Here is a 21,977-nt window from a genome sequence, read left to right on the forward strand (position 1 = left end):
TTTCATCTGTGTGAACAGAAATATTCAAAAACAGAGGGATAGAAACTATTAAATAGTTTAATAAATTGTTAAAATATCCAGATTTGTGTGGACAGAGCGACTATCTGCAGGGTAAATAAGGCTAAAACATGTCCTTGTCCAAAATTACAGCCCGCTAGTAAAACAAATTGCCCTATTGTCTAAGATCTGCATTATCAGCAGTGTTCTCTAATTACGAACCCTTTAACTCTAATTTAAATTTATTCATAGAATCTTCCCTTTGTTCCACAATGAACAATGGAAACCTTTCTGCAAGCTCACATGACTGTAGGATTTGCTGAATCTAATTGGTAAAGCATGTTGTATGTGTGATTATGGCTGTTCACTGCCTGAAACATGTATACCCAAATTAGGTTATTTAGACTCAAACATCAAAAAAAAGTAGAAAATCAACTGGCCATAGCGAAATTTAGTGGGTGGTCATGCCAGACCAGAGTTGCCAGGTTTGCAAAATTAGGCTTGTTTGAAAATCTAATTTTGGTCTACTTTTAAAAATTATTCTACAAAAGACAGAGAGAGCAAGAGAGGAATCACGATGTATCCAGAAAGGTGATTAAATAAAATGTTCCGTATTCTGTGGATCTATGGGAAAATCTAAAACTCAAAGACACACCACCACTCTTTTTTTTAAAGAATATTCCAAAAATTTATTAGACATTTCTTGCATTTGCAACTATACTGTACTTAAAATCTATGCAAGTGTTAAAGGAGTTTAATGATTCAAGTACCTTACAGTTTACTTTTTACATATATAAAAAAGTATGTAGTTAGCTGTGAAACCCTTTCCAAAAAAAAACAAACAAAAAAAGAACAAGCAAAGTAACAAAAGAAAAACCCTGAAGCTTGCTTTGTAATACCCACTGTTGTCTATGAAGGCCCCACCTGTGTTTTTTCTTCTCTCTCTTATGTATCAGGAGTTCCTTGAGATCACAGTAGAAGAGCATGGCTGTAGCACTACTTTCCACTGGGTAACTTGTCACACAAGCAATACCTCGAACCCGACCAGAACAACAGTGAAAGAACTGAAGAAAAAGGTTTTGGTTTATATCCAAAACACGAAACATCAAAACGTGGCATTTTTGGCACTACTGGAGACTTGTGAGAGAAAGAAATATTTAGGGGCTTCTGGGCAGTAAACCTCTGTGGGCATATCAAAAAAAATTAACAGTAAAAAAGTAAAACATTCCCTTTCCAGTATATGTGATGATGTGACTATTTAAAGAGAGCACAGACTTATTACTGCACAATATGTCAGATGACATCAAAACCCTCCTCTTTCATTAAGTCTGAGGCCTCAGTAAAGGACTTTACATTTTCCATATTTTTAGCCCATTAGATCTCCACTAATTTAGTAAGATGCTGCCCTATATATTGTCACTGTCCAATGAAAAACAAGTATCTCTAAAAAAGAGAAAAAAATTTAAGTCAATGTAAAACTAGTTTATTTCAAGAGATTTTAGAGTTTAATTGTTTAAACAGGGTTCTTGCATCCCTTTAATAATCAAATGAATGCTTTTTAAGACCTTTCTAAGAGCTCGCTTCTAATGTTAGCTAGCTCTCCGCTAACCTTAGTTCTCTCCCCGGTAACGTAGCTAACTCATCGGTAAAGTTAGTATGTTGGGTAGCTCGCCAATAAAGTTAATATGTTAGCTAGCTGACCGCTATTGTTAGCTAGCTTTCTGCTAACCTTAGTTTTCTCCTGGATTAGATTTATATGTTGGGCCACTGTGTTTTCCCTACGGCATTAAACGCACCGTCTAGTATGTAATACTTTCAGCAAATTTAGAGTATATTTAAGAAAATTTAAGATCTTAATTACCTAGATTTTAATTTAAGACATTTTAAGACTTTTTAATGAGCTGCAGGAACCCTGTTAAATTATGTAGTGAACTATAAATCAACAAAAATGGAGATACTCGTTTTTTATTGGACAGCGATGATATACACTATATGTCCAAATGTTTGTGGACACCCCTTTTAATAAATGCAAATAATGCATTCAGCTACTGTGACATACAGTAGCTGTGAAAATGCATACACACAGCCTCCCTCGTTCTTCTAGAACACTTCTAGAGGACTGCCTATACAATAGAACAGACACTCTGGAGCAGATAAACAAGAACCTATTGGGGTCATGCCCTAATACAAAGTGTGGGCTATACAGTATGTATAAAGCCTCAGCATTGAGATGTGGAACAGTGGAACTGTGTCCCCTGGTAAAATATAAAGACAGAGCTCCACTTAATACTTCTGAGCTGAGTTGAGGAGTTGGTGATGTGATGGGATCCAATCTCCACCCTGACCTATAATTAATACTGAATGATCAGGTGTCCCAATACATTTGACCATATAGAGTAGTTCAGAAGACACACCCTCTTCCTTCTTATTCCAATACTTAATATTTAACCCTTTCAGGGAAGTACCATCATATGCTGTATGTGTTACATACATTACAATAGAATCAAGCCTTCAGGTAGCGCTGTTAGACTGGAGTGCAGTGCAGTGCAGTGTGATACTGTGTGCAACTGACACTCATACAAACTCTATACATTAAACCCCACGGAAAGACTTAAACAGTTAACAGACCAGACTTTCTGCTTCTCTAAGCATGACTTATATGTTGAATATTAGTTCAACAGATATTACATTTAAATTTGAAATTAAAGTAAATGTATTTTTTTGTGTTAGAAATAGGTTTAGATTATGTAGAAAGGTCAAACTACAGTGCAATTCTATGATACTGTAAATTCTGGCAGGGTACAGTAACCGTATATGTCCACTAGCCATTTTGCCTCGACGCATTCTTGCGCTGCATCTAGCCAATCAGGGAAGAGTATGCTGGTACTTCACACATATATGAGATAAAATAGATAGATAACTTTCAAACAATGGAGAGAAGCTGAACATGGCAGAATGTGGATTTCTAGAACTATAAGCTTCAGCGCTAGTTCTAGCAGGAAACTCCTGTGCTCGTCACTCGTATCTCAACCAATCTTAACCAGCTTCCACCTGTGTTTATAAGACCTCCCCTTACACAACCTTCTCTGCTTACAGGTGGTGTTTTGTTTTCCCTTTAAATTCCTCCCCACCGCCTCCAGTTTGGTCCCGCCGGCTGCCCGGGGGTTGGCTCCGCCCCTGCCACCTACATAAGGTAGGATCTGCGAAGGTCCAGATGCTGCATACCTGGGCCGACGATAGGGCCTGCGCCAAAGACTAACGTTACATAAATTATTTTAATCATTGTTAATAATATCAAAATTAAAGCTGTTATTATTGCATGCTTGCCTCTTGAGTCTTCCTGGTAGAACTACAGATTAGAATTAAAATAAATATTGGCAGTTCCAAGTAGGACACTTCCTACAAGTGGAACGTTCCTACAAGTTAAATTTCCTACTCTAAAAGATGGGAGAGCTTCACAATCCCAGAGAATCCAAGATGGCTGCACTGCACATCACCAGTAGTAAAATCAGTTGTATTTTAGCTATATTTATGTATATAGAGTATTAGTATTTATATCTAGTTGTGTCATCTATGGACATGTGTTTTTTCATGGTGTTTAGATGTCCAAAATACTGCACAATGCATTATCATCAACTGGTATGCCTGCAGCACTAACTTGGGGACAATGCTAACAATGATAGTTAATATTTGTTTGTTTAACTGAACCTCAGTCAACTTGGGTGTGACGTCTTTCCCAGCTTCAAAATCCCAAATCCAAAGTTAATAGAATGCAGCATATTACTGCTTACTACTTCAAGTGTGTGTCTTGTTTTTTTTTTTGGCTGCTTCAATTGCATTTTAAAATATCACAGACACGCCCACACACACAGAGCAAGTCGTGAGATTCGGAGAATCGGAGCATCGAAGAAAAAGTGCTAGTGGACACGTACTGTAAAAGACTGAAGCAAACAGATCTACAACCAGAACCTGAAGAAGGCATAGTGGGTCTAACTTACAAAACCAAAGAGTGGCAGTGATGCTTACAAATCTTTCCAGATGATCAATTCCAAAAGAGCTCAGATGACTAGCATCATAGTGGTTCAACTCCAGAAGCTAGATGGTGGTTCCACATGACCGAGGGGTCAAGAGAAGAACCAAAAGTTTAGTCTTAATCTTATACATTCCTCTTCTTTATGCAGGTGATGTTATTCATGTGTGATTCAAGCTTGCATGCAACTGACTGTGCAAAATGTGGTGGTTGGTTGGTTGGTGTCAAATGTTCTGCAGAGGAGCCTCTGCAAATCCCTCAGTCATAAAAAAGGCAATATGGGCAAAAAACAAAAATTTACAACAACAATAATTTAGAGCAAAACAAAAATATGGATGGCAATAGTCAGTAAACAAAACCGTGTCAACATGTTGATGGTCTAAGCTTAGTCTTTTAACAGTGAAAATGAAAATATATTACAAGAAAAGCAAAACTTGTTAGAAACTGCTCCCATGTAAATAGGAGCACTCCAATCACAATAATAATAATAATGCAACAGCGGTGGTTTTGTGTCAGTACAAATGAAACCACTCTCCTCAGACGTGAGTGTGTGTTCCTTGGTGGGTGCGGGTGTGTGTGCACGCATCAGTCCACATCAGACCCTGCCTAATCTGCACACAAGTTCGTCAAGTGTGTCCATGGCCAAGATCCACTCTTCTCACACCCTTATCACATGGTCCCCAGAGGTTCTCCAAAGTGTATCTTCTGGCCTGCAGTGAGGCTGAACTTGAAGTCCCGTGGTGCTTCAAAAAGCAGCACAATAGTGGAGCCCAGGTTGAACTCTCCCAGGTGCTCGCCCTTGCGCATGGTCACGCCCTCTCGGTTGTTGTTGGAGACGTAGCTCAAGTCATTATATGAGCCTTTATTGTAGCGAGGGTTGTTCGTGCGCAGCTCCTGAAAGAGGAAAGATGCAGGTGTTAATGCAATCATCACAAACTATGACATAAGGAAATAAAATGATGAGTCTCCTGAGACCACTTAAAAATGATTTATTTCTTTGAAAACCTCTGGAATATAATCAAGACGAAGATGGATGATTACAAGCCATCAAACCAAGCTGAACTGCTAGAATTTTTGCACCAGGAGTGGCATAAAGTTATCCAAAAGCAGTGTGTAAGACTGGTGGAGGAGAAGAAGAGAACATGCCATGATGCATGAAAACTGTGATTAAAAAACAGGGTTATTCCACCAAATATTGATTTCTGAATTCTTTATGAATATAAACTTTTCTTCTTTGCATTATTTGAGGTCTGGAAGCTCTGCATCTTTTTTGTTATTTAAGCCGTTTCCCATTTTCTGCCAATAAATGCTTTAAATGACAATATTTATTTGGTATTTGGGAGAAATGTTGTCAGTAGTTTATAGAATAAAACAACAATGTTTATTTTATTCAAACATATACCTATAAATAGCAAAATCAAAGAAACTGAAGCCTCCTAATCCTAATCCTTTCCAGAGCTGTATATTCCAAAATACCATCTAAAAATCAAACCTACATGTAACATTTTACGAGTCAATGCTGCCATTGCTTTGGATAGGGTGCACATACAAAAAATAAAAGTCTGACTTTATGTGACCTCTTCCACAAAATCAAAAATCACATCAGGTACTGGGTGTGAAAAGGCCTGCAAACTCCTCATTTCATCCTGTCCAGTTTACTGGACATTTTGTTCCCGGGTTTATCTTATTTTATCTACTTTTATCGCACTCACTTTTAAACATTTCTTCAGTTTAAAAGCAGTGCCATAGTAGAGCCATGGCATTAAAAATTGTTGGCAAAAAAGAAATGAACATATTACATTTGCATACTCCTCTAAACTGTTTAAGAACTATTACATTGAACTTTTAAGAGCTTCTTCACTAGGGTTGCAACGATTACTCGATTTAATCGTTTAGTTGATAAATTTGTCGACAACAAAATTTATTGTTAACTAATCTTTAAGTTGTAACAGAACCACATTACACAAAGTGCTGTGGACAGAAGCGTGATGGGAGCTCACACAGGTTACACTCAGTCTCCAAAAGTGTCCATGTTAACATCTAAACATTTAAATGCCTTTTAAATCTCATGTTCAGCTGTTTCTATCGTTTTTAGAGATAGACAGGGCAGAAGTAACTGTAGACAAATCGACTAATCCAAAAAAATAATACTCAGAATAGTTGACTACTAAAATAATCATTAATTGCAGCCCTATTCTTCACCCTCTTCACACATCTTTATTACAAACAGAATCCCTTACAGAAGCAAAACTGATTCTTTCATAGCATCATGAGATCCATTTTAGACATCTATACGTTTTAAAGCTTGCAATGTACTGCACCGTGAGCCAATCAGGGTAGTAGCAAAGCTCCCACACCAGGGGGGGATAACTTCACGCTCTCATACAGCAACACTGGTGAAGACCATTGATGAGTCAACAGATTACCCCATCACCCACCAGGAATGAGGTCAGCTCAGCTCCCAGTGGCATGACCCAGTATATCACAGGCGATAAAAATACTTCAATAGCATTAATAGCAGGCACCGAGGACAAACACAAAGCTGTTGCCCTGCTCAGCAAGGTTTGCAAATTGGCTGAATTACCCACAATCACCTTAGCCTCGGGCCAGGGCTGCAGTATCCTGTTAAACCCTACCCCCTGGCGGAAGTAATGCCAGGAGATATAATGAGGGGTTGAGAAGGCTGTGGATACGTCACAGGATCGCCTCTTAGTTAACTGTGCTAATGGAGGAGGAAAGGATTTAAGAGACTGGTCCCCACATGCCCCTTTCCACTGATCTACATAGATAAGGGATGGTGTGGTTAACGAAAGCTGTACGACACTTAGTATTCATTTTCCCATTCCGGGATCTTGATTTTTTTTACACTAATTTCTTATTTATACATTTTTGCATAAAAAAAAAAAAGAATTTCAAATTGGATGGGAGGCTCTGGAGCAGCCTTGTTCAAATACAAGAATCAGCTAGAGGACTAAAAAATCCCAGCATTAGGCTGTGGAGAATCTCTGGAGTGCACCACTGCACCACTGAATATATTTGTTAAGAGTTTGAGTGGCATCTTGTGGCTGAATGCATAATTGTCATTAGAATAGGAATATTAAAACAATATAGAAAACTGTATTTGGTCACTGATATCTTTACAAAAACGCTGTTCTTTTCCATTCCAAGTCTAAAACCAGTTTACTTTGTTATTCAAGCATCTGAAGAAAATCTCAGCATAAAAGGCATAAAAGAGAGTTTATTAGGAAACAAATTAAAGAATCAGGCATCTCTGGAATAAGGCAACAGGTTGGTTATAATTATAGCTTCAAATTTACCAACAGCCTCCAGGATGAACACTTGATATTTGTCTACCATATTTAAGGTAATTTAAGATTGGTTAAGAAAAACACCTTAACTAAGCTATACTAAAGTTTTGAAAGTACTATTACTTAGTTTGAATTATGTTCAAATGTTAACTATTATTAATTAATTTATAAACTTTTTTCTCAGTCAAGTCTTGCACCCATTTCTCTGTTATATTCATGTTTAAGTTGCAAAACAACTGCAAATATTATTGTTTTTTATTATAATTTTATTTAAAAAATTTTATCAGCCACCGCCTCTTTTCCAACTGCTATTGCTAGCATTGCTGAGTAGCATCACATGCACTCGGAGAAAAGCGCAGCAACTCGGTTCAGATACATCAGCTCACAGACACCTTGTGCTAAGCGACATCACCCTTTGGAATGATCTACCCACCCAGAGAGAGCAAGGCCAATTGTGCTCTCTCAGGGCTCTGGTAGCCGATGGCAAGCTACATGAACAGGATTCAAACCGATCTCCTGATCACAGTGGTTGCTGGTTCCAGCCGGCAACTCTTTTTCAAATATTAATATATTTATTGGTATGGTTTTGTATTCCTTTTGTAAGCTGGTAGTTCTTACAATGCCATTTTAGACTACAATGAGCTATAAAACATCTTCCTGTTCATAGCCTAAATAGCTTATGCTGCTGGTCAATCTCACCAACATATGTCCCAAGTTATCACTGTTAGCAATGTTAATAACAATGCATTATATAGTATTTTGTGCAACCAAACACATGAAACCTTGTCCACAGAGAGATATTGGACAGTACTGTGTACAACTGACTGATTTATAAAGATAAAGTTTAAGTGATAGAAGTGATGATAAATTGTAGAATATTATTGCTTTTACTCATGTTGACGTGCAGTGCAGCAGTCTTAGAGTCTAAACTTGGGGTTGGTAAGGCTTTCCCAAAGTTCCAATTAGAAAAGCAGACTTGTGGGAGAGTTGCAAATTAAATTACCTGTCTGGAACTTCAAATGGAATGCAGCATTGCTGTGCTTTTATAGTAAAATCAATATCAAATTAACTGTTGGTGTGGTAAATCAATGCATCATTAAAATAATCAATAAAATTAATTAAGTTCTAAAGTGTTAGTAAATAATCATTTGAGACCCTCTAAAACATGTCAGATGTCAGAAAACAGTGGAAGAAATGTGGAAGGTGGCATAAAAGAGAGTTGATTACATACCTTATCAAAGTAAATTCGGATAGATCCGACATTGGTAGCTCCAACAGCTGTTAATGAGAAGAAGCCATGTGTCCACTCCCCACTCAGCACCACTCGCTCATTATGACAAAAGAGCTCTTTAATCCATCTCGCTACCCCTGGATTCACGGACATCAGAGAGCCTACAAAAGACATACACACACACAAGTCTTTAGTACAATAAAAAAAATACAAAACAGTGGCACGTGTGGGATGTATCCTCTAAACCTGCCCACCACCAATACCTTAGTCCCATCTCCACACCCTAGGTTTTCAGGTATAGACAACAGCATGCACACAGTGTGCTGAATTTATGGGAACAGGCGAATTGGCTATTTTTCTGCTGAACAGGTAATCACTGAGCTTCAGTAAGGTTGCTAATTATAGCTTGGTAATTTACCACCACCACCACCACTAGCATGGTAGAGACAGGCATTTGGATACTGAAATATTATATATCAGCTACAGAGTAACACTCGTCATCGCAAGCTACTGCATGTCAATGTGGCAAACCGTGTGACGTTGACCTCTAGAAAGAAGCAGGTGGGGCTGAAAACTCTCAAGTGTTTGGAAAATGGACTCTTGTAGCCATTTCACACACTCGAGTCATCTATTACTGATTAGTCCTTTAATAAATGAGGGCTTAAATTCATAATGTTCAAAAAACAATTGTGTTTTATTTTGCTGTTTTGACAGAAATTACATTACGAACATAAAGCCCCAAGCATTAAATTAGAAGTCCTGGTGCAGTTGAGGTTAATTAAATTACCAGTAAAATTACCGGCTTACCTGGAAAGTGTCTCCTATGTGCAACTCTCCAGTCAGTGGGGGAGTGGAAGCAGTGGTAGTCCCCAGGGGCCAGATAGACCACACAGTGGAACAACTCGTTCCCCTCCTTTGTTACCAGCAGGTCCTGAAACGAACTGGGGTCATCCTCATCTAATGACCAAGCAAAGACACAAAACAAACATATATGTATGATCAGAAATGTATGAACAGTTTTACTAGAATAAACTATTAGCTTAACTATTAGCTGTGGGAAACCTTCATTTCTAAAGAAACACTATTAGACTCACAAAGCTGAGGCAAAAATGCATGCTAATGTTTGTTATTTATATGTGTATATATATATATATATATATATATATATATATTTTTTTTTTACAAAGTCCAATCAACATTAATAAAAAATTGTATTTCCTCCTTTATTTATATTTGTAGCATTAATTTAAGCCAATGTCTAAGGCTACAGATATATGTGCTGCTTAGCACACCTGCAGGCTTGCGCTTGCCACAGAGGCAAAAATACATCATAAAGATAACTGCAGGTTTTATTCAAATCTTTCAGCCATTTTGATGCTGCTGAGTGTCTGCACTTCATTGCCCCTACTGTTGTTGTGTGCACTGCACCTTGCGTAAGCTTACCAGTTATTTTCTAAATAAAGCACATTTTAGTTTTTATATAAAAAGGTCTGATTTCTCTAAAAAAGTGAGAAATTGTTTATTTATAGCTGGTTTATTTATAGTTACTTAATTTTTGAAGATGTGCAAACTGATGCAACTTATTCAAAGTGACACAGAATACACGAAAAAAACATAATGTGACACAAACTCGTAGTTAACAGCAAGTAGGTCTCTGGCCTTATTATCACTGTTCACCACTGACTATTAGCCACACTCAAATCATACCGCTATGAAACTTTTTTCAAGCTTTGTTTGAGAAACTTACTTCTGTTGATGGCTAAACTCTCAGTCCATGTGTATGGCCCAAGAAAGGTCTCCAGAGAGTAAGTGACACCCTTGACCTGCTCCACCTCGCAGTTCTTAACTCGGCCAAAGTGAAGGATCTTCCCGTCAGCTGGACTAATCTGGAAACACAGAGGAGAAAGCACAAAAAATGAGGAAAAAGCTTGCTGTGGGGAGGAAATAAAAAAAATAACAAAACCATACAAAAGAGAACAATCTTGCTATTTAACTTTGTAGTTAACTAATTAACTAGTGCTTTTTACAACTGATGTTATAGCAAAGCAGCTTTACTGAAATCTGGCAATAAGACCATAAAATACAAGGTGAGTAAGCCATGGCAATGAAAAACCCTGTTGGAAACCAAAACACATACGCAGAACTCATCCCCATCTAGTCAAAACTGATCAAAACTCTCAACACAAGCCTGCTTTTATGTTTAGGCATACTGATATATTCATATTCATCCTGAAAGTATTCAGAAACAAAACCACCATGCAATCTCCACAGACCAACATTAGCATTAGCAGTAGAATAGACTGCACTGAAGTAACTCAGTGACTTTCAACTTGCCGCTGTCATCGGACGCCACATTCCCAGTAAGTCAGTTCATTAAAATTTCTGCTTGGCTAGAACTGGCTTTAGGAGCAAAGAGACACAGCCTGACAGAACAGATCACCGCTCACAATGCCAGGTGTTGGCTTAAGTGGTGTAAAGCACAAAATCTGTATTTGGCAGATATGAAGAGAACGTACCTGCTCAGATACACAGAGTGATGAGAAAGATATTTTTATAATGAAGGAATGGGTGACTGGCCTGCAGCCACATAGTTTTAAACAATCCATTTGAAAATGGTGTCAAAACAGGTGCATGGAGGAGTGTGCAAGTTACAGAAGAGTCAATTAGAGGCTTCTTTAATTTCAAACAACCTTGCAGTGACCAGTGCGAGTGGTGTCATAGATGAGTTACAGATTCAGAAGCATTTTTGCTTTCTTACAGCAAGTAAAACAAGTTAGGTTCAGACAATATCAGTTAATTTTTATGGTTTGGTTGGTAATCGGTAGACCTTCAGGTTGACCCAGTGATGGCCAGGGTTCCATTCAGACACTTTATGTTTTAAATTTAAGTCTCTCCCTGCTATGGTTAGCATTTTTGAGTTTATAGTTCTTGTTTTGTCATATCAGATCCCAGTAATCTATAAAAGCTTTTCCTGTTAATGTGCTTATAAAGCTTATACTGTGTTCCATTTACCTCGGTAGTTAGGTATCATAGCTAGGAATGTGTTTGTATTAATTGCTAATCGATTACAAAAGTTATCAATTAATTTTTTATAAGTATTTAAATGTGAATAATTTATTATAATTTTAATTTTTGTATAAATTAATTTTAATAATCCTTTAAAATCACAACAATATTCTGTGAGTTAATCATGTATAAAATTAGTTTTTAAATGCCCATACCTAACTGTTATTTTGGGGAGGGAACAGTAAAATGGTGTAGTGTCATATACACCTTTTTACTGTTTTATAATATCTCAGGGTAGTTTGGATGCTTTTTAAACTAGAATATTGTAATGTGCCGAGTTACTAAGTTCAACTGAGAGCTTTAATGTAGAAACATAAAGGCTAGTGTAGCTCCATATTCCACACTTAACAGCTCGAAAAGAGGAAATGTTCCATCAGCTGTGTGTGTGTGTGACCACGCAAGTGTAAGCAAGACAGAGAGAGAGAGAGACATTAGAGAGAGCAAAAACTTCAGCATAAATAAAAGGTAACCTACTTTCTAAACTCAACAGTAAGCGTTGCTGTGTTATATCGCTAAATAAAACTGCTACTGCATCACCAGGCTCTGTCAATTGTCATGTGATTTGTGGAAAAAATCAATTATCATAGCAATTAACAATTACATTAATAATAAAAAATCTAATTCAAGTTTCCAGATAAGCTGCATGCGTTAATGTTGACAGCCCAAGTTTTTATTGCAATTTCAACCTAAATATGTCTCACTTTTTTATGTCCCAGATTATCTTTGGAACTGTAAGAAATACCAGTGATAATATAGTATATTGCACATCCACGAAAACGTGGCCAAAGAGAGATGTTGGACAGTACTGTATGTACAACTGATTTAACGAGACACATATAGATAAAAGTGGTAATAAACTGTACAATACTACTGCTTTTACTAATGTTAAGATGCAGTGCAGCCAGACATCTTGGATTCAGAATTCTGTGTTGGTGAGGCTTTTAAAAATTTCAGAGTCTGACCACTGATATTGCAATTTAGTGCTAGGTATAGGGACCGGTGTGTGTCCACAAAAATAGGCCATAACATACGTAAAAATGTAAGACATGTTATATGTGGGTGATCAAACACCAAGCCCTATACAAACACATGTTCAAGTAAAGGGTGCTGGTTACTAAATGCGATTCTGACTTATTACAGATTAACAAAACTATGCTGTACTAATCTTAAAGCACACACGTACCACGCAGTGGGAATCACACACAGGCCGGGCCTGAGGTTTGAGCTTGCGTCTGAAGAATTCTCCCAGGTTCCTGTAATGCTGCAGATCCTCCACAGCTGCCTCCTTCATGTTCACCCCAAATGTCCATATGTATAGGCTATATATCGGCTTCCGTAGCCAAGTGGGAAGGTCGACCTGGTTGAGACGGCCCCAAGCTCTGGACAGTAGCCTTGTGGGAATGGACTTATATATGGTAACCTAGAAAGACAGATAGTGTGTTAGGAATCTGAACAATTATTTTTTAGAATCACTGCAAGAAAATTTACTCATTACAGAGACAGAGTGAACTTTTAATCATTTATTTCATAAATGTTCTTTTTGGGGATAAAATCAGTGAAAACACATGTTGAGTATAGAGGGTGGAAAAAACATACATCTGAGCACACCTAATATTAAACTACACCTTAAAACAGACACTTTCAATAGCCATTAACAAGGTTCTGGTGTAATTCTTCTAGGCCCAGTTCATAGAGTTTAATTCTGGCCAAATGTTTTATAGACAGCAGTAAATACCAGACGTGTTATACTGACTAGATTACCTGTCAGCTTCCTAGAGTTTTTAGTGAACTGGAAAAATCTGCTTTTAGCTACAGATCTGATGTGAACTGAAATTCACTACAATACACTAAAACTCGGGTGTCACTAAAGTTTTTATTTTACCTTTTTCATTTTTTATTCTTTAATTTATTAAATTTTCTGTTTTACCCTTTTATTTTATTTCTATAATTTATGTTCTTTATAATTTGTTATTTTTTAGCTACTTAAAGTTCTAGTCCTCAATTACTGTTGTATGTTTCTTGTTTATTATTTTAATTATTTATCTCTTTATTTGTCTGCTTTACATTTAAGCCTGTCTACTTATTTTTTTATTCTGAATTATTATTATTTTTTTAAATATTATATTTTATATTGTTTGTTGATTGTTTTTTCTTTTTTATTTTTTAAGAAGTTTCTTATCTTATCTTATCTAAATAAATACTTTTTTTCAGTCCCATTAAATTGTAAAGGCTCGGGTACATGGAAAATAGGGTTACCCTCAATTTGTAATGTAAAATAAAGGTTGATTGGTTGAATTATAATGATACTGTCATTCCTTCAGCTTTCAGTTCATGACAGGCTTGTGCTTTGTGGTGTTCAAGTTGTTACTGAGCATCAGAAAAAAAAATCCCCTCTTTGAGGATTACTAAAACTGAAACCTTGTTAACTACTAAGTGAGAAAAAATAAAAGCTGTAATTACTCATGATGCCTAATGTGACGAGGCCTCGGCAAGTTAAAAATTATTTTGGAACTTCCAGCACCACTGAATTAATAATCTGAGTGGGTTTGTGTGTACTTTTGACCCTGAGTTCAGAAAAGTCCCCCAAAATGTTACACACACAATAAATTTGTGTCACTCATACACAAATTCATACACAACTTCCGAGTGCTCATAAAGAACAGGAAACCACTAAAAGCATGTGGTGCAAAAATTGCCACATACTCATGTTATGTAACCTCCAGCAAATCCATATGATGATGAAAAATGTATGGTGATGGATTACAGAATAAGCAAGAGCAAATATTTCTGTATATCAAGACTTTCTATATAAAAATTGAAGAACAGAAGATGGATCACACATCACACCAATTGCTGAGTAATATTTTCCTCTCTAAACTTCACATCTCACTATACCAGAAGGTTCATTCTTCAGATATAACATCAAGAGATAACCCATTAGCTCGAATAAAAAAAGCATGGGGCTGTAGCCATCTGCCATGGGCTGTGCATCAGAGCTCCTGTCTCCTCCAGTCAGGCGAGGGCTTGCTCTGTGTGAAACAGGATTATTTATGCTTCTGGCCCTTCAGAACATGTTTGCATATTTATGTGGATGAAATGTAACAAGTGCTTGGAAACCTGCTGTACAAGCTCTCAGCATGTGTCAGAAGGTTTCCACCACACTTTCAGGCCTGAGAATCCACATTATTCTGCCAATATCACTTTCAAGAGTTCGTTTCTTTCATCTCTGTGTTTGAATTTCCAGTTATTTTACTGCAAATGTTTTATGTTTGCATGTTTTTTAGGTGAAGACTGACTTTACGAATCGCCTGCTGTTGACCAAAAACAAAACTAAAAGATCTTAATACTTTGGAAAGCTTTTTCCACACCACACATGCATAACATTATGATCACCTCTTTGTTTCATTATCAATTCAGTCAGTTCAATCACATCACATGTGTTAGTGTGTGTTGAGCTGGTATGAGTGGATCAGACACAGCAGTGCTGCTGGAGTTCTTAAACAGCATATTCTGGGAATTCTGCTGAATGTATTATACTATTATACTTACATGAAACAAACATTTTACATTTACTTTGTTTCAGTACTATTTTTCAGGGTTTTGTCCCACTGGCAATAACACTGATATACAAAAAATACCTACAATATTGAGATATAGTTTGCACTAAAAAAAAGGTCCTACATCAATCACTTATCCAGTAGCCTTACTAAAAGATGCCAGAGGCTGTGATGAATAACAGATAAAGTGAGGGCAAAGTGTCCAGTGTAAGTGGATTACAATGGTCAGCTTCAGATTCAGCTGAAGATAAGGACACCTGACTGCGAGGCCTGCCTGGCTGATAAGCACTGACAGCTTCTAAATCAATGAAATGGACTGAATAGTTTCCAGGTTAACAGTTAAGCGTAGTTTATCCCACATTATATGGACAGTATTGGGACACTTTATCATTCATAATTTTAATAAAAAAGCAAGGTATTAAAAGAGTATAGCCATATTTTGTTGGAGTAACTGTCTCTAAAAGGCAGAAAAAGGCATTCTACTTGATTCTGGAGCATTGCTATGATGATTTGATGGCATTCAGCAACAAAAGTGATAGGGAGGTCAGGAGGTTAGATTATCACCACCCCGCCTCATCCTCCATGACTCCTCCCACACAAATTTACACAAATTACTGGATGGTGGAGCACTATTTAGTACTCTCTCAAAATATCAAAATTTCTGTCATAATTAACATAAGTTTAAAATACCCTGTAATAGAACATTTGCGGGACTCCATTAAATATGTTAAAAAATGTTCATTCAATTTATAGTAGTTTAGGCATTATTAATAAGATTATTAAACTGAATAATGACCCTATTAGGGGTATAAAGATTTAACTAATAACAAAGCTAGAGATGGGACCAAATCCAGTCCAATTTCTGTATCGGGGCCCAATACTGACGTAATTAAGATATTGGATATCAAACAAACAAACAAGGCCGATACATTTACCAGTCCAAATTCCTGCCGTAACATTAACACAATACCACCGATCTGTATTCTAGTTCTACAGCTCACACCCTGGCAGACCGAGCATCATGTACATAGCTGCTCTTTGACTAAAATGTTGTTTGATTGGAGACATTTTAGTAAAGAAACGCTGAAAAACTTTCATTTTTAATTTTAACATTTACAGTTATTTTTAAGTAAAAATTGTGTTTGTTTGTCTATAATGTCTATAAAAAAGGGTTGAGTAAAACCAGCATGCTGAAGGATAGAGGTCCAGCTTCATTTAATGAACCAATTTAAGGTTCCAGACGTTCAATGGTGCAGCTTGTTGGTGCTACCTACCCAACATGCTAATCTAAATCTCGCTAAACTACATTAGAAAACCCAAAGACTAAAGGAATTACAGATAAGTAGCTCACTTCAATGATACTCTACAATAAAATAAATTACTGTCTTTAGTGTAGAGTTGTTGGTGTATTTACAGCCATGGGAATGCATATAAATTCAGTGTATTTGTGTATATTTTGGCTCTTCTTATTAGACATGCTCTGTTGTCTGTTACAGCCTCACTGTGTGACATTAACTAGAACACCAATAATAAAGAGAAATAATGGTAAAAAAAAAAATAATAATAATGTAAATAAGTAAAACAAAATCTACATTAATATGAAAAAGAGCTGTTGTATCAGAATCTGTATCTGTACCAGCAGTTTTGTATCAAAATTAGATGTGGATCACTAATGAAAACTTCTGTATAGGTGTGTTACAAAATGTTAGTATAACAATACACAATTCACTCATTCAGAGTAAGTAAGTAACTGCATGCACTGACTGTAACATAATACCGTTTACACAACAGTATTGAACTTGTACCTAAATGCAGTTCATGCAACAGTCTCAAATGGGTCAGGTTGGGTCACTGTGCTGCTGTAAATCACTGAATAAAAAATCAATTATTTCAGATCTAGAGATACAGTACGAGAGGACAGCGAGGCCTGCCTGGCAATTCTGTACACGCTGAACAGGCTGAACAATCAGAGCGTGCACACAGCGCTGGCCCTATTCGGAAGCCGCAGCACCGACCAGACAAAGCATTCCTCAGTTCTGTGTGCCTCAGCGGGACAAAGGGCCTTTTCACACAAAGATGGGGAAAGGGCATACACAAGCAGCCATCTGCACCCGCCACTCTTGCCCTCAATGCCCCCTTTTTTAACAGGGGTTGAAATCAGTTTGCCAAGGTTTCTTATAATGAAGATTGATAGGCACTTGGAGGGAAAAATAAATGTTAAATGTATATTTTATGTATTAAATTATCATGTGTAATTTATTGGATAAAAAAAATCTTTACTAATTAATGTTAACTGTTTCTGTTTCATGATTTAAAAAAATCCACATCATGATAACAGCAGTATTTAAAGAATTGTGAAGCTTTGAAGGTATTTTTGTGTTGTAATTTTTTTATGTAGTATGTAGTTCATATGCCTGAGCTAAATATTTTAGTTTTTAATATTCTAGTAGATTCTATGTTACATTACACTTTAAGTTTTTTAAGCTTTTTGTTTTTGCTAAATGTGTTATAATATTATGCTTTACATTAACTTTGTTTCAGTAGTATTTTTTAGGGTTTTGTCCCACTGTCAATAATACTGATATAAAAAAACCCCAGCAATTTTGATATAGTTTGCACAAAAAAAAGAAGAAGATCCTACATCATCACTTATCCAGTAGCCTTACTAAAAGGTCCAATTATAACCAATATAACTATAATCAATGATAATACAGGATCAACGTTTTTAGCTTTAGTAATGAATTTGTAAGTACAGTGCTGATATAAAACCGTTTTAATGCTAATCTGAGATATGAAATAATATTTTAGCCTCATTTCAAATGAGTGACTGAACTTGTCTTTTAATCTGATTAGTCACATAGAAACTACAAATAATAGAAACTACAAATCAATTTTTCCACACTAGAGCTATACACGATATTGGAAATTACTTTATATTTATTTTCAGCAATATTTTGATATTAAAAGATACAGGAACTGTCATCATAACCCAGTAATGCCACATGGCGTGTTATTAATAATGGACAGAGTAAAATAAATAACACTGGACATATAAAATCATATATACACTATACCTGTATATAAATATGTAATTAAATTGTTGAAGCATTGAATTGTTTTTATATTAAGCAGCAAAATAGTTTTTAAAAAAATGTATGACACTGCACAAAACTGTATGTTATTTGATGTGACTATTGCACATGCACATATTGCGATAATAATAATGTATATTGCATGTAATATGCAACCCTACTCCACAAAAATTACAGATGCACAAGGCATATAAATCATACACTACTCCCTCAGCATTCAGAATGTTTAGATAAAAAAAAAGCTACAGCAAAAATGTGTACCAGTCCTGAAATCCATGTACTGTGAACTCCTCCCAACCTTAACAGCACTGACTTCAGTCATGCTAATGGCAATGTGCTCATGTTAAAGCAATTGTGCATTGTAGCAAAGAATAATACTACACAATAGTAAGAGATTATATTACATTGGTTTAATGGGTTCAACTTTTACTGAAAATTCTTCCCTGTGTATCAATTTACTCTATTATGCAACAAAACCTTTGTATGCTGCAAGTGATCTGTTGAAGTAGCAGGTTTAAACTATCACAGTGTTGTGAGAAGTTTACACAACAATAATGTGTCACAAAGCATCAACAGAAACGCTAATTTAAAATCTTTTACCACAGGGTCAAAAGCAATGTATATTGTATGTATAATACTATTGAGAATATATAGTCTGTTTATTGCTTGTATATAGTCTATATTGTATTTATATTACTGTCCATGTAAAGACAATATAGCTTATTGCTTATACACTATTTATGTACTGTTTAAATAGTAGTATTGCTTGTATACTCTGTATATTGTTATATGATTTAACTGTCAACATATAGTCTGTTTAGTTTATTGCTTGTATTCTCTGTATAATGCTATATATTATAATTGTTAATATATAGTTTACTTATTTGCTCATTGACTAATTTATGTGGTTATTTGCTTTATATGACTTTTATTCTGAGGAGACATCAAGTTTCATCACCAAATTTCTTGCGTGCATCAACATATTTGTAAATTATATTCAAATCATGATGGAAATTCAAACTGCATTGTACAGTCACAGATGCAATGTTTTGCTATTAAGCAAACCTGTAAAAAGAGGAAAAAGTTAACACAGAAACTAAAAAAAAGTCAATATAGAAATTTTGGGAACCTTTTTATAATCCTAAAACTAGGCCTGAGCAATATGGTGACCATCAGATATCAGCAAAATTAATGTGTTAAAGGTAATCATGATTGTGAATGGGGAAGAGACCAGGACAGGATCGGACCGGATTTGACTAATTTAATTTTAAACAACCTGATCAATAATGTTAGATAATGCTTCTGCATTGGATTATTACAGTGTTAATTAGCTGCAAGGCTACACAAGTGAGTGTTTATTGGAATATAAAGTTTTTAAAGAAAGAAATAGACCAAATTTCTGTATTAATCATTTGATTGATTAACTAAATAGCAATGTTTTTTTCATGTAAATAGAAATATTGTCAAATGGACTATTAAATAGTGGGATTCATTATGGATCATACAGATATTCTATTTTAAAAGTAACAAGTAGTGATGCAGTAAGGAAAGAAAAATCCAGTATAGAAGAAAAAAATGCATCAAGATGATAATCGTTTTATAAATCACATTGCAGACCTCTTAATCATAATCAAATAATATAAATAAAGCAAAAATGCTGATTTACACAAAACACTTGTCTCTGGATACTGAGATTTTGTAAAGTTGGTCTCTCACACACACACACACACACACACACAACACACACACACACAAAAAAACACAAACACTTTGTTGTTTTAGACATTGTGCCTTTTGGGCATCGTGCCTTTGTGACTTACTCTGCTGGTGCGCCGCCAGCCCACCTTGGCAAGGGGCTTGAGCACTCCAAATGGCAGGATGTAGTAGAGGAAGGAGAGTGGCCATGAGCGCAGCCGAACAGTAGGCCGGGACATGCAGTTCAGCTGGCCGAGACGACGCCGCAAGGCCAACTGTGGGAACTGCAACCTGCACGACATGCATGACACAGCCAATGAGGCCCAGAGTGCTATCAAACACCAGAAGACTGACAGATCAGGACACAGTGATGCAAGGATTAGGGGGTGGGGACATAAGACAGACAAACAGGCACAGCAAACAGAGTCCAGAGAGAGTCAGAAGAACAGAGCTGGAAAAAACAGCTGAACCACAAGAGACAGAAATGAACTGCACACTAGCAGATAAACACAGATAAACAGTGAGAGAGAGAGAGAAACTGGAAAAGACAGAGACAGAAGTAGCAGATCTCCACTTTGGCTTCCTAATCAATCCGTAATAACTGCTTTCAACCCTAGACCACCCTCTCAAAATCATTTTCCGCAATCACCAACACTCTCTTGCCCTCCTCCATCCAACAAAACCCAACCTTCCACAGAAGATCAAAAGATCCTACAGACTACCTTCGCTAGGCCCGTCACAATAATCATGCTTTCGACTTATTGTACAATATATGGACTTCACCACAATCATTTTTGCTGATCATAATATTGTCCATTGTCCTTCACATATTGTTTTTTGTTTGCATATAATGAACATCATCAATATTGTAGCCACTTGCACAATGGCCAATGCATCAATAACAGCTCCCTCATACACACATTATAGATCACCCATAATGTTAATTATAAGTTAGGCTATATCATACACAAATATATAGCTATAAAACAGCAAAGACTGTAGATTATGTTTGCAGTTTATATGCATGGACAATTTTGTGAATGTATTAAATTGAAATAACAAAAAAGATGCAGCTTTCAATTACCTCAAATAATGCAAACAAAACAAGTTCATATTCATTTAAGACTTAAAAAATCAATGCATGCATCTTGGCATGTTCTCCTCCACCAGTCTTACACACTGCTTTTGGATAACTTTATGCCTCTCCTGGTGCAAAGATTTAAGCGGTTTAGCTTGGTTTGATGGCTTGTGATCATCCATCTTCCTCTTGATTATATTCCAGAGGTTTTCAATTTGGTAAAATCAAGAAAACAAGTCATTTTTAAGTGATCTCTTAATTTTTCTTTCCAGAGCTGTATATGCGACATAAAATGGTTCTAAAATTAATTAATTACATTAATTTTGTTTACTGCAATTATTTGTGAGAAAACAAGACGTCTTCCCCAAATAAATAGATATTGTGACAGGCCTAACCTTCACTTGAACCCTAAAATAATATAAAATGCTACCTTCCATTTACTGCACTTTTAACAAAAAACAGAAATATGATAATCTGTCAAAAATCTCATGTTATTATAAACAGATATTCAATCCTCATCAATACTCCTCGCTAATGACACAAAACCCACTAGAAACCTTTACTGTAGCAGCCCTATTCAACCTCCTGACAGTTCAAAACAAGTGGGGCATCGATAATGGCGGAAAAGAGCCAGCAGAGCTGTGATAGCAGTCCACCAGCACTTAGCTTTGCGTGGTAAATCTGTGCGCTATTTTTAGCTCCAGTGCGAGCAGGAGGCACCACTGAATCACAACTGTAGGCAAAAGACCGTGGCAGAGCGTGTGAGGATGATTTGTTGCGTCTGGAGCGAATGCTGGTTCGGTTTACAAACAAACATAAACACAGTGTGTGACAAGAGAGAGACGGGGAGCAGGGGAGCTAGTTAGCTAGCTGGCTAATGCCAGATTAGCCTTAGTATGTCAGTGAAGTGGGTCATATTTGGC

The 21,977-nt window shown here is 36.4% G+C and overlaps 1 protein-coding gene across 4 annotated transcripts in view; it reads right to left on the minus strand.

The window, feature by feature from the left end:
- Positions 1 to 1,946: 1,946 nt before the first annotated feature.
- pisd (phosphatidylserine decarboxylase) overlaps positions 1,947 to 21,977 on the minus strand; it is a 38,729-nt gene continuing 18,698 nt past the window's right edge. For 3 of the 4 annotated variants that reach the window (XM_007231420.3, XM_007231422.4, XM_022667787.2), the window contains 6 exons: positions 20,102 to 20,267; positions 12,816 to 13,052; positions 10,314 to 10,452; positions 9,374 to 9,523; positions 8,567 to 8,727; positions 1,947 to 4,921 (listed from right to left, as the gene is read on the minus strand). In XM_007231420.3, the coding sequence (XP_007231482.1) occupies positions 4,697 to 4,921; positions 8,567 to 8,727; positions 9,374 to 9,523; positions 10,314 to 10,452; positions 12,816 to 13,052; positions 20,102 to 20,267 (1,078 nt within the window). In that variant the 3' untranslated portion in view covers positions 1,947 to 4,696. The remainder of the gene's footprint in view (positions 4,922 to 8,566; positions 8,728 to 9,373; positions 9,524 to 10,313; positions 10,453 to 12,815; positions 13,053 to 20,101; positions 20,268 to 21,977) is intronic. The other variant, XM_007231421.4, reaches the window with a different exon arrangement.

Source organism: Astyanax mexicanus, chromosome 1 (genome assembly GCF_023375975.1).
Source record: "Astyanax mexicanus isolate ESR-SI-001 chromosome 1, AstMex3_surface, whole genome shotgun sequence".
Taxonomy (NCBI): domain Eukaryota; kingdom Metazoa; phylum Chordata; class Actinopteri; order Characiformes; family Acestrorhamphidae; genus Astyanax; species Astyanax mexicanus.